The 23,693-nt window shown below is 42.4% G+C and overlaps 1 protein-coding gene across 1 annotated transcript; it reads left to right on the forward strand.

The window, feature by feature from the left end:
• Positions 1–544: 544 nt before the first annotated feature.
• Positions 545–23,388, forward strand: fgf22 (fibroblast growth factor 22). The gene is made up of 3 exons (XM_026344772.1): positions 545–1,775; positions 20,742–20,845; positions 22,134–23,388. The coding sequence occupies exons 1-3, from the start codon at positions 1,403–1,405 to the stop codon at positions 22,326–22,328; spliced, it is 672 nt and encodes a 223-aa protein (XP_026200557.1). The 5' UTR covers positions 545–1,402; the 3' UTR covers positions 22,329–23,388.
• Positions 23,389–23,693: the final 305 nt, after the last annotated feature.

Raw genomic sequence — 23,693 nt, forward strand, 5'->3', positions numbered from 1 at the left:
TCATCTGGACTAACTCCACTGACACTCTGCAACCTGTTCTGTGTTTCTGACTGCTTGGTGACTCAAACCAGCAGCCATAAAAAAGAAGGCTCTGTTAATTTGCCCCATGTGGCAAGAGAGAAGAAAAGAGAGGGGAAGGTATCAAAAATGGACAAGACTGGACAGTAATGGAGCTGATTTGACCGTGTTAAAAAATAAACGTCACTGTTCACATTAAGGGAGAGAGAGCTGGGCTCATGGGATTGGAAAGGCACATAAATCTTTCCAGGTGTCTTTGGCCGTGAAAAGAGAATAAAAAAGGTGAAAAGCTTATTTATTAGAAAACAAACTTTTTGGAGACAGAGTAGAAAGGGGACGGTGCATGATGCAGGCTTTCTCATTTGTTTGAAATGGTTAAGAATGAGTGTGGTGGCCACACCCCACCCCCAACCCTCAACCTCTCCTTTCAACCCCCGAGATGCTGGCCCTGCCCCGGATAAAATGCAGGACAACTCAGTCAGTGCCTCCAAAGAAGACAGGACTGACTGACTGCACACAGCGGAGCATGAGGCCATTACCTTGCTGCTTCACTGCCCCGTGCGAGCTGACACACACTCTGCTGCTCACTCTGACACACTCTCACTGCCTCTCACTGTGTTGCAAACACACACCGGCTCCCTCCCTCCCATACTCGCTCACTTACTCACTCTCAGACTGACGCTCTCGCTCTCTCTTTCTCTCAGTATCACATACTCACGCATAACACACACACACTCGCACACACTCACCCACGCTCACACACACACACACACACAAGCACACAGAGTCAGTCACCAACTCTCATTCAACTCACTCTCAGCCACGGGTCAGCAGCTCAGACAGGCACCTTGTTCCTCTCCAGCTGGAAAGAGCAGAGCATCGGAAGGTGGACACACACATACTTGAACACACCCTCACAGAGACACACATCTCTAAACACGCTCACACAGAACACAGATAAACACTTACCCACACACGTGCGCATCCTCACACATCCCAGGACTTTATCTGTGGACCGAGAAACAAGACTTCAGTCCAAGGAGGAGGACAAACTGAGAAACAAGGAGCAACATTAAGAGGAACTTTTTAAAGTTGGATTCATGAAATTCTGACACTTCATGGAAGGACTGGACAAATACAATCAAAGACAAGGCTGAAGATGACAGGTGGAGAAGGACCAACAAGCTTATTGCTGTAGGAAGGCCTGCTGTTATCCCAAAGTGGACTGGTCTTTGGGAGAATCCAGAGGATCTGCTGTGAGTGACATTTCCCTCCCTTCACTTCTCAGGACTCCCACCCTCTTGTCATCCCTCCACTGGGACATCTCTCGATAATCAGCATGCCTACAGCTTACAGAAGGTGCACCTTGGGAGTCTGACCCACCATGTGCAGATGGACGCCATCCGTAGCTCATCTCTGTCCTGAATCTGCCCTTGGCACCACAACTACTGCAGCCTCTGCAAGCCGACCTCTCCCACTGCCCAGTGCAGCCTCCCTTTGCCTGGCATGCTTCACCCTGCTCCTGGTCACCTCTGGCACTGCCACAGGGGCCTGTCCTCCCGGGGTAAGGCATGAGCCCCTTCAGGTGTTGGCAAGTGGCATCAACTGTTCATGGACACTGGAAAGGCACACTCGCAGTTATAATCATTTAGAGGGCGACGTCCGACTACGGCGACTTTACTCTGCCAACAAGTTCTTCCTGTGCATCGACAAAACTGGCAAGGTGGACGGTACTCGGAGGAAAAACTACGCAGACAGTAAGTAGCTGGCACAGCCGTGGTGCATCTAAGTTCTGTATCTCAAATGTGTGTTGAGCTTCAGACAGCGGAAAGGAAGCCCTGTAACTTTTATTGTTATGGCTGTGCTTTCTTATCTATTCACCTTTATAGCAGTTCATAGGGATATACTATGGTTACAACACTGCTGAACTATTTGTGTTGTGTTTAGAGTATGAGAGATGTGTTGCTAGGTAAGAAGGGAATACCCTAGAGTGGATTTAGGGTCCTCATGGGGAAACCGGCACGGAGTTTACAAGAAAGCTGACTTGAGGAAAGACATCAAGCATCAGTTGGCGATGCATACTGGGCTTGGAAAAAAAAGGCTTCAGTTTCACTGGGGATTAACTTGTCAAAACTGTGATGAGAGCACATCAATTGTAAGTAGCAGAAATAAACAGAAACAAGTCATGCAAACAGATATGTTTGATCACTCACTATTAATACGATTGCAGTTTGAAGTCCGATTTAAACAGCTGTTTAATTTGGTATATTACTATGGACCTCTTTAAAACAACATGCATTAGGATTTGGGCTGTGTTTACTGAGCACTATACCATTGCCATTATTGTTCAACTAAACATGCACACAGCTATAAATCTCTAATTAGAATGTAATAAAAAAAAAAGTCTCTTCATTGCAAGCTACACTATGCCTTACTTCTCAGCATGCCAACTCACTGTGTTCAGTATGCAGCGGTGCAAATCCAGGTTTTTCTACTGGTGTCTATACAGAGACACCTGAGAAGAGGTTGCTCATAGAGCAGCAGTCCCTCTTCAGCCTGTCCATCAATGGGTGTCTTTCAGACCTTGACCAGGTCAGATGAGCCAACTCTGGTCACGATCTGACCTCTCTCTACATTAGTCACTGGCTGACTGACTGATTGGATAGCTCATAGAGACATTTATGCCTTTGAAGGTAATATTTATGTATTTGGTCGTTAATGACTTTTTATACACGTGGGTGAGTCAAACTTTTTCCATACAGCTACTGGGGTTAGGAGTAGTTGCTTCGTCCAACTAACAGGCTGGTCAGTCTGTTGCCAGTGTTTCAATAAGCTCCAAGCTGCAGACTGGATGACATTTGTTACCCTGTTGGGCTTAGTCACCTGGCAGAATCTTTTGAAACCACACACACTGGTAGAAATTCACATTGAAATTAATGATGACAGTCTTGAATTTAGACATGTGGGCTTATTCACGTGGGCACTCTCTCATATTAATGATCATATATATCAGCTGCCATAATACTCCTGAACTTTCTTGAACTTGACACTTTACAAGACATGCTGGAAGACCGGTGGCAAAACTGAGAGTTTAAATTGAAAGTGTGTTTGGAATCTTTGGAAAGCTGCAAATTAATCTAAGGATGGTAAATTAATGATTTTCTTACCATATTCACACCATTTATGCCTAGCTAGTTGCACTAGCTCACTATGAAAAAGTGCAGTCCCCTTAAATATAATGTCCTCATACACTTAAGCCATCATCGTCTCATTTCCTTTGGTGGAAAGAACGATTCTTTCTGTGCTCACACAGCGTAAGGGTGTGTACCTGCATCCTGAGCTTAGCACAGTGCCAAACCAGTGGTCATGTAGGTTTTGCCTTAAATTGTACAAAATGGACCTTGTGGTTAGTCTGTGGTCAGGACCAACAATGGTAAGAACAATCTAGTTAAAGGTAGTTATGAGGTGTTACTGAGTTCCTATGTGAGGCTTTTATTACTCATGTATAATCACATCATAAGGCTTTGCATCAGATTTAAAGCCTTCTGATCCAGGGAATGTCTTGATACTGATACCGTGGCCTTGCTATAGATTAGAGTAGCTGGACAAGCAGGAAGCTGTACATATTTAATGACAAACGCAATGACACAGATACAGGATTGCAACATCAGCCCACGTCTTACATGGAAAAGAGGATGCATTTATTTATAGGATTCTATTAATACTTCTGAAATACTGTATCTTTTGTATCTGAGGCACAACCAGAAATGTATAATGGAAATATGTAGACATGTTCTCCAATAAATACCCACAGAGACAGATACAGGCACATACAAAGCCAGAAACACAGTACAGTTTTTACACAGCTTATACAGCTGAACCTAGGTCTGCTCAGGACTGTCAACAGCCTGAATGCAGCTTCCACTAAACGCTGCCCAGCAGCCGACCGGCCGACCCCTCCTCTGTCCTCTGTTTTGCCCTTACATTCTTGTCGACACAACTATATTGCCCCGACAGCTCTGCCTGCTACACCCAAGCCCCGGCCCTCACTTCTACCCCGCTCAATTTTTCCAGCCCGACCTCGCTCTCAGGTGCAAAAACAGTTGGAATTAGTCAACAAACTCTCTGCTAATTGAGGTTGGAAAATATTGTATCAATCCCAGTGGAGCAGGGGCATGGAACAGCTGAGAGAAGCGGCAAGAGGGAGACTTAGAGGGATTGGGAGTTGAAAGGATAAGAGAGCTGGGCACAGTTGAAGAGTGAGAAAGAAAAATGTATAACCCACAAGCTATACTATTTTGTTTATTAGTTTTGCCTTTCAGTTAATGAGCAATTAGATGACATGTAGCCATTCAGCACAACAGTCATGGCCCACCAGATGTGGCTAAGACAACTAGGACAAGTAGGAGATTAAATGGATTTCTTTTTTCTTTTTTTTTATTGGATAATGGTGAAATTCAGCAGCAAACAAATAAACAAGGCTAAATGTGTATCAGTTACATCTCCAAAGTGTTCTGAGGACAAAACAAATCCTGCCCTATTACAAACACACACACTCGAACACAAACGCGCTAATGTTTCCGGTATTCGTTCCTAAAGTTTAGTATGCGAACTGGGCAGGATGAAAGCCTGCCGGGCACAGACATACATTTGTTAACCAAACTAGAAAGATAGAAGTCAAATGAGATAACCTGAATTTCATCTGACTACATCTTGTGAAAACCACACGCTCTAAATATAGATTTATCTATAACTATAAATAATTTGCCCAATGAAGCTACTAAAAATAACCTCTTGATTGAGTGACAAGAATAAAAGTATAGTACTTTAAGAGACTGAAGAGGAGGGCCGTAACATGTTTTCCTTTTGACCTATGGCAAAGCACAAAACAGTCATGAGGGAAAAACATGGTCAAATGTTTACAGAAGCTCAAGAGGCAGGTACGGTCACATCCTGTCCTGGGTCATTGGTCACGGCGTGCTAATTAGACAGTGCTACAGCACAACGACAGTGCGGGTACACCCAACAAATAGTTCACGCTCAATTGAAATTCAAACACATCACACAGTAAAGCATAGAATAGAGAGTGGAGAATAAATACATGAATACATGCAGTGTAAATGCTGTTTTGTCAGTTTTCCTCTTGTTCTTTTTTGTTTTAGAAATTCACAGATCTTTGTGTTTTTCGCTTTAATCTATGTGTCATTTTTCATCCGATTTGAATGAATTGACTGTTGAATTCTGGGTGTGTGTGGCTGAAGGCATCAAGCCTTCGTGCAGCCTCCAGGTAATGACAGCCCATTCGCTCTTAGGAAATAAGGTCACCTCACCGCACCGCTATAATCACACAAGTCACTGCAGCCAGACTAGCTCCATGCCTCTACAGCCGTGCTGCTCTCACAGCCAGGGTGTGTTGTGTTTATAAAATTTCCCTTGGTGTACAACATCTCGCTGTTTGATGTGAGAGTTTCTGAGTTCATGAGTGTATTTGACTTGGACGGGGCCCACGGGAAGAAAATCTTCCAACCCACTGAAATATGTTGTTGAAATTATTCAAACTTGTCATAGACAGGGGAAACTGTCACTCACCAAGGAGAGGCTGGCTTGTATTTGAAAATAGGCAAAGACAGTATGACTAAATCCACCTAAAAAGTTTGATGCAAAATGAAAATAATATGGATCAGTGGGTTAAAAACATGTTTTTTTTATTGTATCTTTAATCATAACTAAGAAACTAAGTGCAACACATTTACAAATGTTTTAATACCACAAGCAAATTAAAACAGTTATGTGTGAATCCACTATAATTTATGAGTCTTAACTTCAAAATAGAAGTGATTTTACAGAAATTATTAAAATTCAAAAATATAAAGTAGCTAGTAAAAGGTTTGGGATTAAAAGCAATTATTATTTTAGGATTTCAAAGAATGCATCAAACCTAAGTGCATATACTTTGTAAATATGTAATGTTACCTTTTAATTATATGGAGAAATGTGTATTTGAGTTTGAGCAGTATTCACTAAGTTTTGATGGAGAGAAGCTAACCTGTGCTATTTTGGTTATTTAGTTTTTTAAAATTTAACATAATTTAAGTTGATGTGTGCTATATGTGGTGGGATATTTGCAAAGTGTAAAATAATACTTCAAGCTTCAAGCGCAGTTCAGTGTTTTATTACATATTAGGTTTTATCTTTTTCACTCATGTATTACTAAGCAAATATTTCTAGCTAATCAAAATGTTTTGTAAAAAAGCTGTGTGTAAGAAGTTTGGGTGCTGCCTGTTTTCTCCACTAAAAACTCAGATAGTAGCAGATTATAGTAGATGACATTCTTCAAGAGGTGTAATATGAACAGCTTATCCTTCATGTACAGTGTGCTGGTGTGTGGAGACAATAGCATTTCACCCTCTAAAGTGACAGATGTTCTGCTCCGTCTGCTATTTTAAAGGTGTAAGAAAGTTGATTCTGCATTGGCCTATCTAGATACTCATCATGACTCACCATTAATTCTGGTACAACTCAGACGGGAACCTGAGACTGGATCAACAGCACTGCCAAGGAGGGAAGCACCTGGCCGAAGGAATCGCTTTGGTGTTTTGAATTGGGAGAATGCACATGTTAATGAAGCTCGGAAAAGGACTGGGGCGTGCTCTGCTCAGTATTGAGGTGGAAATTAAAGGCTAGAGGAGTGCTGGAGCGTTTCCCGTTGCTCATTAGGCATTATGTAAGGTTTCCTCTGGGTTGTCTCAACTGAGAAGGGAGTCGTGGACGTTATGGATGCCAACAGGAGGGTAAAATCCCACGAATCGTGCATTTATTATCCATCCCAATAAGGATAGTGCACAGCCTGTGCCTGTGGGAGACAAATGAAAATCCACGCTTTGCCAGCTGTTCACAGAATTAAGAGGCCAAAAGTTAAACGAAACATCACTGACACACGCAACCGTGTTGAACACACATGTTAAATCTCGCTCTCAAACGTATGCACCATCGCTGTGCTGGGAAACGTCGCAGCACAACAGTGTCAGTGACACCCTAATTAGCCGAGCATCCCTGGTTGGTGCCATCGGGGCTTGATACCATCAATGGACTCTAGCAATGTAGCAGTTAGTAGCTAACAACCTTTAGCAGTCTGGCACTGGCTCCTCTCTGGGTTTAACTGGGTTCATCAGTGGGTTTATAGAGTCTGATTTTGGCAACAGCAGCCAATTCCTTTATAACCTCCCACAGCTCTGGACATCCTGTGGATGTGAAGGGAACACAAAGGAGAACACTTCAGAGTGCCAGTAACCAGCTATGTGGACCTTAAAGCCATTTGTAAGGTTAAAATATATTGCTTTCGAAATGCTTTGAAGAAATAGTGTTAATATGAAAAAAAGTGAGTATATTAGAGCAATGCCAGAAAAAATAGTCATTATGCTTACTCCTTTTTTTCCCACGAGCATGATCTGTTGCCTTTCAAAAGCGACTCCCTCGGTGATTTAGGTGCTTTATACGTCGTCGTAATGAGCCACAGTTCGTTACAGTAGGGTAAAGCAATATTGAACGCGATCACAGCCAAGCAGAGAGTTTGTCAAATGGGAGTAAAGATTTTGGTCTTTTCCTCAATGAGAACACATCAGTTCTGTTGTTGCTGTAGCTGTATGTTGCAAGAAGTGTAAAATGAGTTTTAATTAGATCAGTTTGCAGTCGGCCAGAAGGTCTTACTCATGTAACATGACATGTTTGAAATTCTTTACAAGAGAAAATACTCACTAAGGAGCTACCACCACTCACATCTTAGACCCTACACATGCACTCAAACACACGTGCGCTCATGCAATCAGCTCATTGTGTCAGGGGAGACAGGTCTTGCATCAACCTCACATGGTCCGAGACAAATTAATGGTTTTGTTTTGATCCTTCCAATAAAGCCTCTCAGCTCCCTGCTCAAACTCAACCAGACACCATGTCTTGGAAGGTGTTTAACCACTGGCCCAGGAATAAAGAAGCTGGGTGAGAACCCCTGCTGTAGATGGGAAAAAAGAAACAACTTGGCATCCCTAAATACAGCTCCAGCTCACTGACTACAGCTACACGAATTTTAAGGTCTTCAAATTTAACCTAAAATGACAAGGAGCCGAGAATGTGAGTGTGAAAGGTTGTCTGTCTCTGTCTGTCTGCCCTGAGATGGACTGGCGGCCTGTCCAGGGTGTACCCCGCCTCTTGCCTGATGACAGCTGGGATAGGCTCCAGCACTCCCGTGACCCTTGAGTGGACAAGCGCTTAAGAAAATGGATGGAAGGATGACAAGGAGCCAGAGACTAAGAAGCAATAATAGCAGGAATGTTATGCACCTGTTGCCCACAAGACAGATTTTCCTTCTTGTAGGATTTGGTCCAGATCATAAAGTAGCAATAAGAGGCTGTAAAATCAGGCACCTCACCTTCGTCATAGGTGAAAATCTTTTTCTGTGAAACTATCAGCCACAGAAGCACATGGGAGCTCCCTGGAGTTTCAGTAGACTTTAATCTCTCACTCGGTCGCAAACAACTCACACCCAAACAGAGCAATGCAGCCTGTCAGTCAGTTTGTGTGGCTAAATATTGACTTGCTGTCAGGCAATCAAGTCATAAAGGCAGCACCTACCTAGATGTAATGTACTAAAAACAACTAGACACCTCTAATATGCTGCATCAAACTGATAATCATCAAATCACAAAAAATAAAAACATACAAACAAACAAAAAACAACCCAATGTGAGATTTAAGTACACACATGGTGCATTCCAGACTGGAATCTGCATTCCTCTTCAGATCTATATAATTTTAATTAGATTAGTCTTGGATTTATATGACATTAAAAAATGTATATATATCAATGTCATTTTTCCTGTGCTAGCTTTCTTAAGACAAGTCAGTCTGGAAAATGTATGGAAAATGCATTTCCTGAAAGTAGAAGCTGGATAATTAATGCAAATGTAGAAGGCCAGGAATAGTGACTTCAGTGCAGGTTCATGCATACCAACAGGCTGAAACCATGCAGCATCTCTGAACTGGATTACACACATCCACCCGTACCTGCGTTTTATCTCCGAGGCCATTGCTCTACATGAATACGAGCAGGATGTGAATATCGTGTCAGGCTTCTTTCAATGTGTTTGTACATTTAGAATGCATGTGCCTGTGTTTATACTTGTGCCATTGGGGGAGCATGAAGTGGACCTAAACTGAAAAAGATGTGCGTTTCCGTTCCCTAATGGTTAATATGAACCAGACCTTATCGTGCACTCAGTTCAGGACTATGTATGTGTGTGTGTGTGTGTGTGTTGCTGCCTGACATGTAGTAGCTTGTGTGCACATGGGTGTTTTACCCATCTGGAAGGCCATGCTCATTACAGTACAGAGGTTGGCATAAGGCACTCCAGTGATATAGTTGAGGCAGGACCATGCACAGCACACATGAGACCACCCCTGTATAGGCATTGAAATCTTTGTCTTGAACACAAGCTTCCTTTTTGCTGAGCAACTACAACAAATTGTGTTACTCGGATTATGAGAAAGACCTCCTAGAATTTACATAAGACATTTGCAAACACTAGATTTCTTTATTTAATGTTTAATATCTGGTACTCATGTTTTAAAGATCTCTTTCTATATAGACACATGTAATATATGCACATATCTTTCTCTATCATCTAATTTCTTTCTTTTTGCTCCTCTGTCCACTTCTACCTACCATTCCTCTCTCTCCTGCTGTCTCCACCCTCCTCCCAACCCTCCGCAGTGGATAGCATTGGGGTCAGAGCCCTTTGGCCAGTGGAGCAAATGACAGCTTTGACAGGGCCCCGATTTCACTCTTGCGCCTTCTGTCACCTCTGTGCATGCCCATCTAATTTTAATAAAGTAAATATGGGGCAAGCTAAGGCCACAGAGAATATTCTGTGTCCTGGTGCTCACTCATTGGAACCTTGCTGCACACCTGAGCCACACATTCACACACTAAAACTTTCTCAAAACTACTTTGAATCAGATTTGGTTTGCTTTCAGAATAATTTTATTCAGACCTGTCGCATTCTTGTCATGTCAGATTGAAGGCAGAGGTGGGAAAGATCCCTATATTTACAGCTTTGTAAGTGTTTGTGGATGATTCAAACTTTGGAAAGCTTCCTTTACAGGAGACATACAAGATGATCAGGGCCTTTTGTGGAGCGTAAACTGAGTGTCATGTGAAAGTGCTTCTTTAAAATAAATGTTCAATGGCAGTTGAGACCGTGTTAACTTAAGGAGATACAAGGCACCCATGGGCACCAAGCACAGGACTTAAATGTTGATGTAAATACTGTTTATAGTAAGTAGGGAAAAGTCTTTGGTATTTGATATGATGTGAATCTGTCAATATTGAATTTTTCATCCAGCGTGCACAACCACAACTAAAATGTACAAGTACACCACACTATGTTCTTATCTGTGTAATGTGAGCTCACACGCACATATGAGATCAGAGTTTGTTTTGCTGAAGATGGAGGTCAAATAACTGGCTTTATTCTCTTCTGCAATAAACTCTAATCTTAGGATCTTCATTGTCTTACACTGACAGAGGCTGCTGGTTAGCTTCATGTGTTGCTGCTGTACTTCAACTTTTCAAGATGCCATTAAGAGACTGTGCTTTTCTCTTCTCCTGATCATGTTTCCACTCCGTGTGGCTGAGATGTGGATCTGGATAGTCACCCAAACCAGCCACAGATGCAACAAACCAGCATACTGCAATTTAGTGGCACAGGGGAATAATCTCAGCCTAATGTGAATCCTGCTATCCTGGCTGCTCTCCCAAGGGTACAAGAGTGCAGGAAACTGCAGAAGCCATGAGTCATAAAGCTCTCAATGGGTAAATCTGCTCGTAACTATCTGTGAAGCTTTTTGATAGCCTGCTGTTTGCTTGTTACAGATGTGATGCATGATTTGGAAGCTGTATTCCCTCCCCTTTATCCTTTCCTTGATTAAAGAAAAGGCCTGTTGGTTAGTAAGACTGTGGCCCCTTTGCGCCACACAGGCACAGATGAGCAGACAGGGTCCACACTGTGGGCTTCGTTAACCTTTTTCACCTCTGCAATCTTTCAACCTCACTAGAGCAGCCCTCCACCCAGCCACTCGCTCTTTCAGGTTACCCCCCAACATTACCTTTGGGGATTTGCTCAGATGAGAGTCTTTCCCCAGCAACATCCTGGAACTTCTTAATCACCTGATTGATGTCCCATTACATACAATCACAACTTAACATGTCCAAGGAAGTTTGTGATCAGTGATATAACTACCATGGAGGGCATGCTGACAGGACGTACAGGGAATAATTACTGTTTGATTGGGAGCGTGTGTGTGGTAGAAGAGATCAGGATGCTGCCCTCATCGCTGACATCTTTGATACTCTTTCTGAGCTTGTCATTGTCTTTCAAAAACATTTCTTTTTTAAACTCAGTGCTTTTTAAACTTTAAACATGTTGGTGAATCTACAATTGTATTGAATCACACACACACAGATGTAGCCAGATGTGGATAGTGATTCTGAAGTATTGGGTCAGTCTGTCTGGGGATAATTCAGACAGACTAATCTGCCCTGTGAGGGAATGGAGGGTAATTGGTCACATTTGACCCTCGGTCTTGTGGACTGTGGGAACGCGGGCTGTATCTTCAAGCGGTAATTGCCTAATGAAACACTTCCGCAGCTCCTCCAGTAGATTGTCATCCACCGATTGCGATAGGGTGAGGCATGTGTGTGTATCTGTGTGGCCGGAAAAAGTGGCCAAGAGATATGTGTACATACGTGTGTGTGTGTGTGTAGCCCTGAGAAAATGGTAGAAAGCGGATCTCCCTTTGGCCATCTCTACAACTTTATCAGCAGCATCAGTCTCCTGATGCCTGCAGCACACTGTTACATAATTTTAGCAATATTCTTCAGGTGGAAGAAGGCGGTTTTAGTGCTCATGTTTTATGGTCATTTTGTGTGATCATTAATGTGATTAAAGTCATGAAAGATAAGAAAAACATGGTGGGGAGAGTGAGGTTTTGGGGGTGGAGGGGCAGAAAACTAAGAAAAAAAAAAGGCTAAAGTTACGGCGGTGAGACAATGTCTCTAAGGTCCCTTCAAGTGAGCCATTCATAGTTGCAGCCCTACCAGTTCGTGGAGCCAGGGAGACACTCAGATAGAGTGGGGCCCAGGGTGGCCTTGTCTTTTTGTCCCAAGCTGACCCCTGCTCTCCTGCCTGGCCTCTGCGCCCCTCACCTGGCCTGTTCCAGTGCACTGGTAACAGGATACCTGTAATTTGCTCTAATGGCCTTTGAAAGACCTGGCTGGGCTAATCCCTGGAGTACTTCTTCCAGCAGCACCGTATGAAAAGGTGGGGTTAAGAGGGCCGAGTGTGAGTCCTGAAAGAGGACCAGCCTCTGGATTGTGTGTGAGAGAATGTCACCCCTTGCGGCCAGGGCCAGGGCTGAGGGAGTGTGGGAGTCAGCTTTCAGCAGATCACCACCATGTAACTTGTTCACAGGCTCAAAAAAGCCGGGCTCAGGCTTGTAGAGAAGTAGATTGCCTCTGCTTTACACCTCCCTTAGTGACTGAATCTGGCAAGCAGGAGGGGGGTGCCTGAAATACAGCCTTTGAGAGAATACATTTTAAATTGTCCATTCAATGATAGCAGAGATTGATATCAATACCACAGCACAACAGCAACGAGTACAGAAGTAAAGATGGAACAATTCGATACGGAGTTGCTCAGAGACACAACTTTAAAGCAAGGCAGTCCACGACTGCGGTCAAGTAGTCATTAAGACAGAAAAGATAATACAGCAGGTAAAAAAACGTCCTTAAAGCACTCGTGCGTGCGTTTTAAGAATGAATATGAGGTTCTTGCATGAGACTCAATGCCTGCATCCTAAGAGACAGGAAAAAACAATCTTTACTCTCATCCCTCCAGAGATTTAATGGAACGTGGGAGTAGCAAATGATATGAAACAGGGAAGACCAGTCCTCTGCCAGTCGTTTCTCTCCTTTATATGCACTGTCCTTTTTTTAATTGGGTGACATGTGATGGAATGCACTGAAAAACACACAGACCAGTGACTTCCTGAGGGTATAGAGGACTGTGTATACAGTTTTGTGACAAAATGACAGTAGACATGCCTATAGTGAGTACAGAGAACGAGAATGTGTTTACATCTGTGAAGGTTCAAGCGCATACGAAAGAAAAAAGGTGCAACAATAATCCTGTTTCTTATTTCCTCTACTGTAATTATGTACTTTGAAAAATTAGTTTGATCAAAGGCTACACAAGTTGAGTTGAAGGATTCCTAACTGTTCAGAGGTCCAAAGGAAAATTAGGTAAAAGAAACACTTTTCCAGACTTCCAGACAGTTTGAGCTCATTTGAGGAACAGAATCAGAAGTCAGGGACAAGTTACGCCGCATGTTAGTTCGACCCAGTCAGGGAAATAACAAGGCTGAGACAGAGCCACCACATCATGGAGGAATCATGGAGCAGAAAAGATGAAGGACAGTGAAGAGCAGGGAGACAGATGATACGATACGATAAAGGAGAGAAAGACAGGTGCAGTTTGTAGAGAAGAGAAGGAGGCGCTGCCTGTAGACTGACAGCTGCTCTGTTCAACAACAGAGGGCCACACACACACACACATATGTCTATACACCAAAGCAAAAATCCTGTGCTGGGAACAGTAGTGCAGTCAGAGAGGCAGTCACTGCCCCAGTAAAAGAGACTGTAAATTTTATATTGCTATCCAGAACTGGTTGTTCCGTTAAACCAGCGACAGCATTGCATCATATGTATTTTAAGCCTAATCACACTTATTAAAACAAATAAATAAATGGATGTCATCATTTCATCGCTATGCGGATGAAACATTGTGGAAAGTGACTCAAGCGGGGGCGTTTTCCCATTAATGAACTGAAAACCCAGAGTGAACTCTGAACATTAGACAAAACAATTACAGTAAGTCTAGTTTTTTTTTTTTTTTTTACTAAACCTCAGAACGAGGAGCACGCTCAAGCTGAGCGAAGCTTCTTAGCTGTAAAAGCAGTTTTGTTGGCATACTAGAGTGTTATCAAGCAGGATAATCCACAACTACAGATAATGCTCACAACAATGTGTTGGCAGCAGAAAACCTGAACTGACACAAACCCAGTATAACAGCTTTAGAAAATACATCTGTAAGAAGACTGTTTGTATTATGGCAATTGAATCAAAGATGACCTCAGCTGCAATGTAACTTCAGACACAGGGCAGAAAATCATTGTGGCGCTCCAATCAGTGATGTCAAAGCAGGTGGTCTACTTACGTCTTTGAAAGCAAGTGTAAAACACCTGTTCTAGCTTTACTCACTGGAACGTTACCAAAGTGCCCAATACACTAAAGTTTGCATGGGTAGAGCAGTGCTACGTGACTTACTGCTGTGTTTCACTGCAAAATAAACAGTACTCAATAGTTTACTTTAGTTACCTCTTCATTATGTTTGGCTTTTATGGATAAGTTGTGCAGATGAGCATTTACCTTGCTTGCTGTGCACTTAACTGCTTGTGGTTTACTGTACGAACTATAAGTTCTTAAAGTAAACCTGATTTGTTCGACCACCTGAAGTCAGCAGAAACAATATCTGAGCACAACAGGCACAACTTCCAGCAGTTAGAACATCTACAGTATATATATATCTAATGTATGTATTCTTTACCTTTTTAGTCTCCTTTACCTATGGTTTTGGTCTCTACCAGCTCCTGAGTGAAGTATGTGGCTCTTTAGCTGTTAAATGCTTCTCAACAGCTAGGCGCTTCCTTGTCTGTCTGGTGGGTTTTTAGTGCTTTACAGCTGGAAACAGCTGCCTGCTGAGGGTTAGGGTTAAGGCAGCAACAGTAAATCTACAGGGCACCTAAATGGTATCTATTGGCGTGTGGTTGCAGGAGAAGTAATGCAACCTGGTGCACCTTGGAGAAGGAGAACACCGGCACAAGAGTAAGCATGATACTAGAAGAAGAGAAGAGGAAAATCTACTTCCCAGTAGTTTACAACCCACAGGCTCATAAATCTTGGGTTGCATGCTGACATGGGACAATGAGAAGATGATGAATTTCTGTTGTGTAGAGCTTCACAGCCAAGTGGATGTGGAAGTTAATTTGGTTCCACTCACATTAGTCAACTTTTACAAATGTAGGGAGCTATCTGTTAATGTATTGATTAAATTGTATTTAGCCTGGGCACATAGGTTAAAAATGTGGAATAAAGAGAGTGGTATACACATTTGTACTGTATATATAAGCTGTTTAAGTCGAGCACAGTTTTTTTTATGTACGCAATCTTCTTCTTTCTCAGCAGAGCTGGTATATTCCACACAAAATTGCGGATCAGCTTTCACATTAGCCACTCATTGCTATGAGGTCATCGCTGACCCAGTATCACACAGCACACACAGTGCCGATATCAAGATCCTGGTAATTGAGCCATCTGACAAGACATTCTTTCATCTGTAAACCACCAATCAATATGAGGAGTTCGGTTTTTTATTTCATTCACTCAAAGAACGGGAATATAGCACGCATGCAGTGCAGTTAAGTTTGATTCATATAATGATGCAAGTTATGTGTTACTTTCATATTTCTCTTTCTAGTTTTGGAATATATGTTTCAAACACAGCACTCTTAAAGAAACATGTAAGAGTGTTCATTGTCTTATGCCCCCTGCGTGTCTTTGGAAGCACTGACACTGAATCAGCAGTTCCTGTGCTGTCACACCTCTTACTTCGGATTTGATAAATGCTCAGGGCCATAATTGCACTTTTGTTGTCAGGACATAAACAATGGCCTCTGCCCCTACCCAATGTCATGATTACGTTTTATGGCTTATTAAATGAAATGGCAGTGTGCAATCAATGGTAGAATTTCTTTGGCTGCCGTTCAGACTGCAGGTAAAACTGGGTCAAATCCAGTTTCTTAATTACAGAACAATCAGAGACATTTCTTGTTTGTGAATGTTTGAATTTGGTACAGTATTTATTCCTCTTTAAACATTTGTTAGTTGTCTTTGTTGCCTGTCTTAAGAATACTTGGTCTTACTATGCTTCAAAACAAGGTCATAAGGCATGTTACCAGCCAGCATCTGAAGGCATGGCCACACTCATAAGACAGTCAGAATGTTTCTCTCTGTTTTGAAGAGAAAATCCCTGACTGACTTTCTACTGCTGCACCCGCATTGCCTGCATAAAAGGTGGCTTCTGAGCATTACAAAAATTAGTTAGTTGCAGCCGGATGATGTTAGATGATATTAGTTTTTAATGAGAGGCGAGTATTTTGTTGGAAGTCTTGAGATGGATTTGAAAGCATGTTAAGTATCAATCACACTATTTGTAAGGAATCTGTGAGCATAGCGTCCATATTTTTTTAATTTGTTTGTTAACTGCACTTTATTTTCCTGCAGCACTAATTAACAAGTGGATTAAATACACAAGATTTTATATTTTGCTATGGTTTTAGCATGACAAACTTATCATTCCAGGTTGTTCTTTAATTATACATTCAAGGGTTAATGTCCATGTTTCTATATCACGCCACCTGAAGGCCTCTATCGGAGTGCCTGTTCTCATGGTAATACTTCAAGGTGTTGAAAGCAATAGTGAGTGATGCAGCCTTTGTCCTTGCTGATGCACACTGTTTTGTCCGGTACCAGACCCTTCGAGGGGGTCATGGCAGATCAAAGGTGCTGGTTGCAGCCATTAGGCCCGGCAGCCCGGACCCAACATGAAAAGCTTGTGTTTTGAAAAAGAGGGCAAAAGGAAAAAAAACAACAGGACCCTCTTCATTTAAAAAGCAAGCAAACTGTGAAATAATTGAAAAGGTATGTCAATCAAGAGCAGGAGCACAGCGGGACCTCCAAGATTCCCAGGCTCTGCTCCGGTCGAGCACTGAGCCATGGAGGGCTGCTCAAGGGGGCAACCCAAGAAATTAAAGACCTGGGAAAAGAAAAAGAAAAAAAAAAAGAAGAAGACAGGAGGAAAGGGGCAGAAAAATCTCTCTTTGCTCAGTCTTTCACTCTTTTCTGCTGTAAATGTGTGATGGAAGGAACCATTTTGCCAGACTTTGTAGAGCCCTATTCAAATTGCTGGGCCATTAATACAATTTTGTCTAGCTCTTCACCTCTCAGGTGAGTAACAAAGACTTACTGGGGGTAGCAGCCATTGGAAGCTCCTGCCCCTGCCACCAACACCCCCCCGCCCCTCCCTCCATCTTATAACCAGCACCTTTAGCCTGCGCTGGCTCCCTCCTCCTCCCACATACCATGAGTTTGACAAAAGGGAACCCCGTGAGAGTGTCTCTCTCTTCCCTTTCTGCCTTTTTTTTTTTCAAGGTCAGAAAAGGCTTGAATGATCTGACGATGGGCTAACGTCCAAAAAATGGGGGACGGAAAGAAAAGAAAGAGTAAAAAAAAAAGACTGGATAAAAGACTTTTTCTATGCTTTTAAAAATCCCATAGAGGAGAAATAAATGGCAAGTCCACAGTTGACTAGACATGTATAGCGCAGGATTTGCTTGTAATGGCAGCCTGATCTTATTGACAATCCCAGCCAAAACATGTCAAAGGTTAAGAGATCTTGCCAATTGCAAGTGGGAAGCCAAAAGTGCCTTTTTCATGAGCTCAATAGGGCCACCAGCTGATACTTGCTCAGCAGAACGTGGTGGAGAAGTGACCCTCATTTTCCACAGCAACCCGTGAACAAAGAGATAATTTGTCTCCACTGTTTCTCTCTGTTCTTTCCAATTATGCTGGTTTTGCTCGCTGAAAAGATCTGAAACATTTCTTGAATGAAAATGATTCATATTTTCTAACCACCAGTTTCACGTTCTCTAAATACACTCAGCTATTTCACTAGAATAAACATTATTTTATTAAACCAAACGGCATGTTTGTTGCCTACCAGTTTCTTAACAGCTTAACGCAGACCACATGCTTTAACATCAATCCAGATTACACTTTCTCAAAGATTTAGATCCTGCACATTCACACAGTCTATTTGTCCATGTAATCTAAGTTTAGGTTAGTTTGAAAGGAGATAAGCAGACATCGGGTTAGGTTTACATTACTATACAACTAAATCAATTTAAAAGCACACCTCTCAAAGTCTGGGGGCTAAACATTTGGATTTCAGCAGTTAGGAAACCCCTCTAATAGCTTGAAATACCCCACTCTGATTTCTCAGGCTTTGAACACAATGGAGTGACTTTTCAAAGGGGGGACTGGGAGTTATATGGATCTAACTGGGCTTTATAGATGTGTGGCCAAGCGTCCACTGCCCAAGTGATTCCCTCTGAACAATATGCAATCCCCATTTCATGTGATCTTTTTGTGCCTGCTGGCTGATACACTTGCACCTATGAATGAAAAGGCTCGTCGGGTACCTGCTTGCGAGACCTGAAGAAGGAAAGAACATTACTCAATGTGGTATAAGGGCGTCGTTGAAAACCTGGAGAACCTCTAACCTCTAACTCTAACGGATCTCAGATGGGACAAACATCTAACAACTGACTGTGCCTCAAAGTCAAAATAGCAGATAATGACAATTACTGCTGGCACCACTTTCAGGCACCAGTGGTTTTCATTGGCCTGGACTAATCCTCCATAAATCCTCGCAGCGCTCCAGTCACCAGCCGAGCCTCGGCTAATTGCTTATGAGTCCCTCGCACGCTCCAGGTGCCACCATAGCACACCCGGTGTTTGTAAACACAGCTCATAAAGAGAAGGCTGCCATCAAAGTGTTAATGCTTCCCCGGAGGATCAGAGGCAGTGAAGGAATGATGTGGGTGCAGCTGGGCTCATACCTGGACGGGCTCAGCGGAGGAGTTCCCTCCTTTCGCCGCAGCTGTGGCGAATGGAGAGGCGGATTCATTTACACGTTCCTGCCAGAGAAGAAAGACACTCAACAGGAGTTTGTGTTTGTTTACCTTCCCCATTGCTTCTTTCCTCCTTTTTGACTCTTTGTACTTACTCTTAAGGAGATGACCTCACCTGGCAAGCATGACTAGGGACGTTCAGAGCCGAATAAAATGAAAAAAAGAAATAAGCTATGTGTGTAATGACATGCGACAGGAGGAGCCAGGAGTTGAACCACTGACCCCACGGCTGGTGGATCCACGGCTCTTATGTATGCTATTCCATTTAAATCAGCTGAAACCAATGCGATGCATCAGGAGTCAAATCAGGTGGCCTAACCATGTTGGTTTTGTGTCTAAAGCTCCCACCTTTAATCATAGTGTTGTCGAACCGTATAACACATTTATTTTTTGTAATTGTGTTGGAGGGCAATAAGAAATTCCTTGGTGGAGGAAAAGCTAATTTTGTCAGTTCATTTTCAGGTCTTCCAGTATCAAGATAGACTTGGAAAAGTGTGGCGGTGTAAAACAAACATATAACTCATTATTTAATCCAAAAACATGCTGAGTCAAGCATTTATGCCAAGTTCAGCTTTGCTGTTCTTTCCAAATGAAATTTGGATATGCACAAATAAATAAGTATAAAAGCTGCAGCGCGGGGCAAGTAGCACCTGCAAAACCCCTGAAGTGAGCGTTTATTTTTCATCGCTGGATGGTTTTAACCAGCGAGACTGTTCAGGAACTCAGTCACCGGCCTGAACAAGACGTGTGGTTATACCAAAACAGCAGGGAGTTGGACAGTTGGGTGGCCGGTGGCTCATAGCTGCTTTTATGACTCCTTCATTTCCTACCAGGTCAATTTGTCCTTCGGCACCTTGATCTGAAGCTGTGTTTACAGCATTTGTCCAAAGCCAACAATTCTTTTTAAAATTTTTTTTTTTTTACAAATGTCCAGCAGTGCCTAGGCTTTGAGTAATAGGATTACATGTTTTCTCTGTGTAGACTTGGTTTTCATTGGTGTAAAAAGAAGATTTTGTGCCACGATCAGATAGCAGGTCACACATCAGGGTGCTTTTGAAGGTGTAAGGGGGCCAATCAAGTCAGAATGAAACACAACAAAGAAAGTTTCATATCTGGCAATTAGCTTCTATTCAGGACCCTGCGGTAAGCCTCCTGGTCATCTCCAAAACATCTCCCTGCTGTAGCCATGGCAATCGGTGTGTGCCTTTATTTTTGTATGCAGACAAAAACCAGATCAAAAGAGAGCCACGTGGGACTTGTTTGCAATCAGTGCCCAGAGGAAACAATTAGCCCACAAGCTTGCCAGCGTTTTCATGGGGTGAAGTGAGTTAGAGTGGCTGTTTAAGTGGCCAGCAGACAGGTTTTTTTTGTCCTTCAGTAAACAACACTGGCTATCATCGGGATGGGTGTAACATCTGGAGTCAGGCGGTTTTTATGGATGCATATGGTAAGGCAGACCAACACTGTACAGACTCCGACTTTGTGTATGTCTGCTCTACAAGTGGGTGCATACGGTATTTTATGGGTGTGGTGTGAATTCGATTAAGCTAAAACGACATACACATATGCAGGTATACAAGATGCTCTGGGCTCTTTGTCTTCTTACAAAGAGAGATCTCTGTAGTGCTTTTTGTGTCCTGTTTTTAATTGTTTATTTTGTCTGTGGTTGTGGGCTTTTTTCCCCCCGGGAGCACATGACTGTCTGGTATCCTAATTGCTAATAATAGGGCGTCTTTTGATGGGGAAACTACTAAAGCTGGACGTATCTAATCACACTCTTTTCTCTCTCTTTTATTTTCCAGGCCTGATGGAAATCCGATCTGTCAGTGTGGGAGTTGTTGCCATCAAATCTGTCAGCACCGGGCTGTACTTAGCTATGTCCAAGAAAGGCACGCTCTTCGGATCGGTGCGTATACAACCTGGCGACGTTGTTTCTACAGGTCAAGAAGGGAGGGCTGGGGAGGGCTGGAGGGCATAGAAGTCACATATAGGGAATCAAAAATTACATGTTTGATTCTGCTGAAGTGACGAAACAATCTCAGGAAGGTCCAGATAAAGGTCAGAGTGTTGCAATCAATCATGGCCATACACCTGGGCCATGGTTGATGATACCTGCAGCTTCAGATGGCTTGCTTCATTGTTAAAATAGATACAGGAGGGAAGGGAAACCAAACCAGCACTGACAAAGAGCCAGCTGGGATTCTTTAAAAGCCTTTGCGTGCCATCTGCCAATTGTTGTTTTGCACAGTAACCTTTTAACGGCAATCACCTCTCTTTGTTAAAGTCAACCACACAGCAGACCTGAGGTTGTGTGGTGTCTAGCTCATGTATTTATCTTTGCGAGAGGTGAAATCAGGCTCACACAATCGGCAAGTGAGTAGTGATAAGCCGAGTGCCTTTGACAAGCTAACGCAGAGAACAGGACATAAATAGATCTGAAGAGCAAAGGCTTTGCTACTCTCAGGTGAATCATGTCAGGCTCATGCTCTCGTGATGTTATCATGAAGAGGGCTTCATTGTGGCAACAGCACAACAACAGGGAAAAGGGAAGAACCCCTTGTCACTATAGTATCTTTGAAGACTCTCTGACACACTGATAAGAAGTAGCTACCGCCCATGAAATCATACCTGTCACTGACTTAAAAAGCATATCATAAAAGAAACTTTAATGGTATTTAGACTTAAACGAATAGAACTTACATTGTTCTTCCATTAACCACATTGCAGCTAGTCAGGATATTTCACGGAGCTCATGTCATCAGTTTCAGAAAGGGATCCTCTTGCAGAGTTCGAGTCCCAATAAAACTTTGCTGTGGATTATCCTGAGTAATTCTTTCTGCGTAAACATGTCGCTGCAAACAAAATTAGTTTACCTGCACTTTATTAGGTCAGTCAAGACAAAGTTTCTCGACATCACCTTTATCTGTACTGATAGACACTAGGATGAAACTGAACAAAAAATGACAGTCAACTCCGAAGGACCAATGTTAGCTACAAATCTTTGTAGTACAAGTACAAGTACAAGCACCTGGAGAATCTTTTACTACAACAAAAGACATTAACCTTGTGCACTTATCATGCACTTATTGCAGCTTATCTCACTATAGTACAACAGACATACCAGTCAGTCATTAGCTATCCACTGATCTGTTATAGCTTCTTCCTCTCACCTGCCTTCCTCGCCCTGGTCACAGGTGAAGTACAGCCCAAGCTGCAAGTTCAAGGAGCGAATTGAGGAGAATGGCTACAACACATATGCCTCCCTCCGCTGGAAGCATGGCGGCAGGCAGATGTTTGTTTCGCTGAATGGGCGCGGGAAGCCACGGCGAGGTCACAAGGCTCGACGAAGACATCCATCTACTCATTTCCTGCCCATGCTCCCCTCTTAGCTGCCCAAGTCTGAACTCTGACTGGCAACTGGCTGTCCCACCTGCCTCATCACACTGATGTTGATCCAGCTGTGATGGCGATTTTTTTTCTTCTTGATTATTCCGTGTTCCTGTCACATAAATGTACATTTGTTGAGGTCTGTAACATTTGTAGGGTTAGTATAATATGCACCTTTAAGTTATTTGTCTAATGGTGTCCAGTACAACATTCCAGTACAATAGATGTTTACTACCTTCAGGCATCTGGCTGGCTACAGGATCTGTCTATGCGTCTGAAGTGGTGTATGGGAGACTATGAGAGACTGTAAAAGACTGAAAAAATACAACAAACTGGGAAACAATACAATGTGGCTCACTGGAAGCCTATTCTAGATTTTCAGCCTAACTGTAGGGGAAGCATCTAGTACAACAAAGATTTTATTCATCACTTAGGAATGGCACGTATCACTATTAAAACAAAAAAAGAAGAAACCAGGGCCGTAGCTACTACTGAAGTCTCTGAGGCCATGTCTTTGACACATTTTGTACTGGACTATTAATAATTTAGCATGTAGTCATGTTTACACCAAGTTTACACATATTACACATTTCTCAATCAAATGTGGAACACGATGAACATATAAATAAATGCTATATTTGACTGATATATGTAACGGATGTTTCACATTTGTACGTTGTATCAAAAAACAACAAGAGAATACAAACAGCATATGACTTTTACACAGTTTACATGTAAAAAGTAATAAGTGTTAGTTTCACATGTGTCTTCACATGTTAACAACATCAAATGAAAAATTGGAATAATTAAATTGTATATCTAAATAATTAACAACAAAAAATAAGTAAAATCAGGAGACTTGGACTCGTGAGCTCAGTATTTCTAATGATGTGGCTACAATCCTGCTACATATCTAACATCTTCACTGTTGCTTGGGATATACTGACACTACTGGATAAGAGACACTGACCTACACCTGATAAATATCTCTACTGACTCAAATACATTGATAAATGTATTGTTCTGTTTATATATGTGTGTATGTCGAAAAAAAAAAAAAAACAACAGATACTAAGCTAACTACTGGGATAACAAGTTGGATTTCCTGCAATGACCTTTGCATGCTTGTACATTCTTCTGTCAAACTGCTTTTTCCAACAATCTACAGATACTAGAGTAGAAATCAGTATCTCTGACTATTGGTCCTTAGTCATGAAACTATTAATATGCTTTTTGAGTCATTGAATGCATTGTAACAGCTGTATAGTAGGTACACCAGACGTTGCAAAGCCACAACTTCATTGTGACTTTGCACACAGTAGTGAATGGTTATTACATATTCTGCTAAGTCTTGCTAACACTTTCTC

The sequence above is a fragment of the Anabas testudineus genome, chromosome 4 (genome assembly GCF_900324465.2).
Source record: "Anabas testudineus chromosome 4, fAnaTes1.2, whole genome shotgun sequence".
Classification (NCBI taxonomy): domain Eukaryota; kingdom Metazoa; phylum Chordata; class Actinopteri; order Anabantiformes; family Anabantidae; genus Anabas; species Anabas testudineus.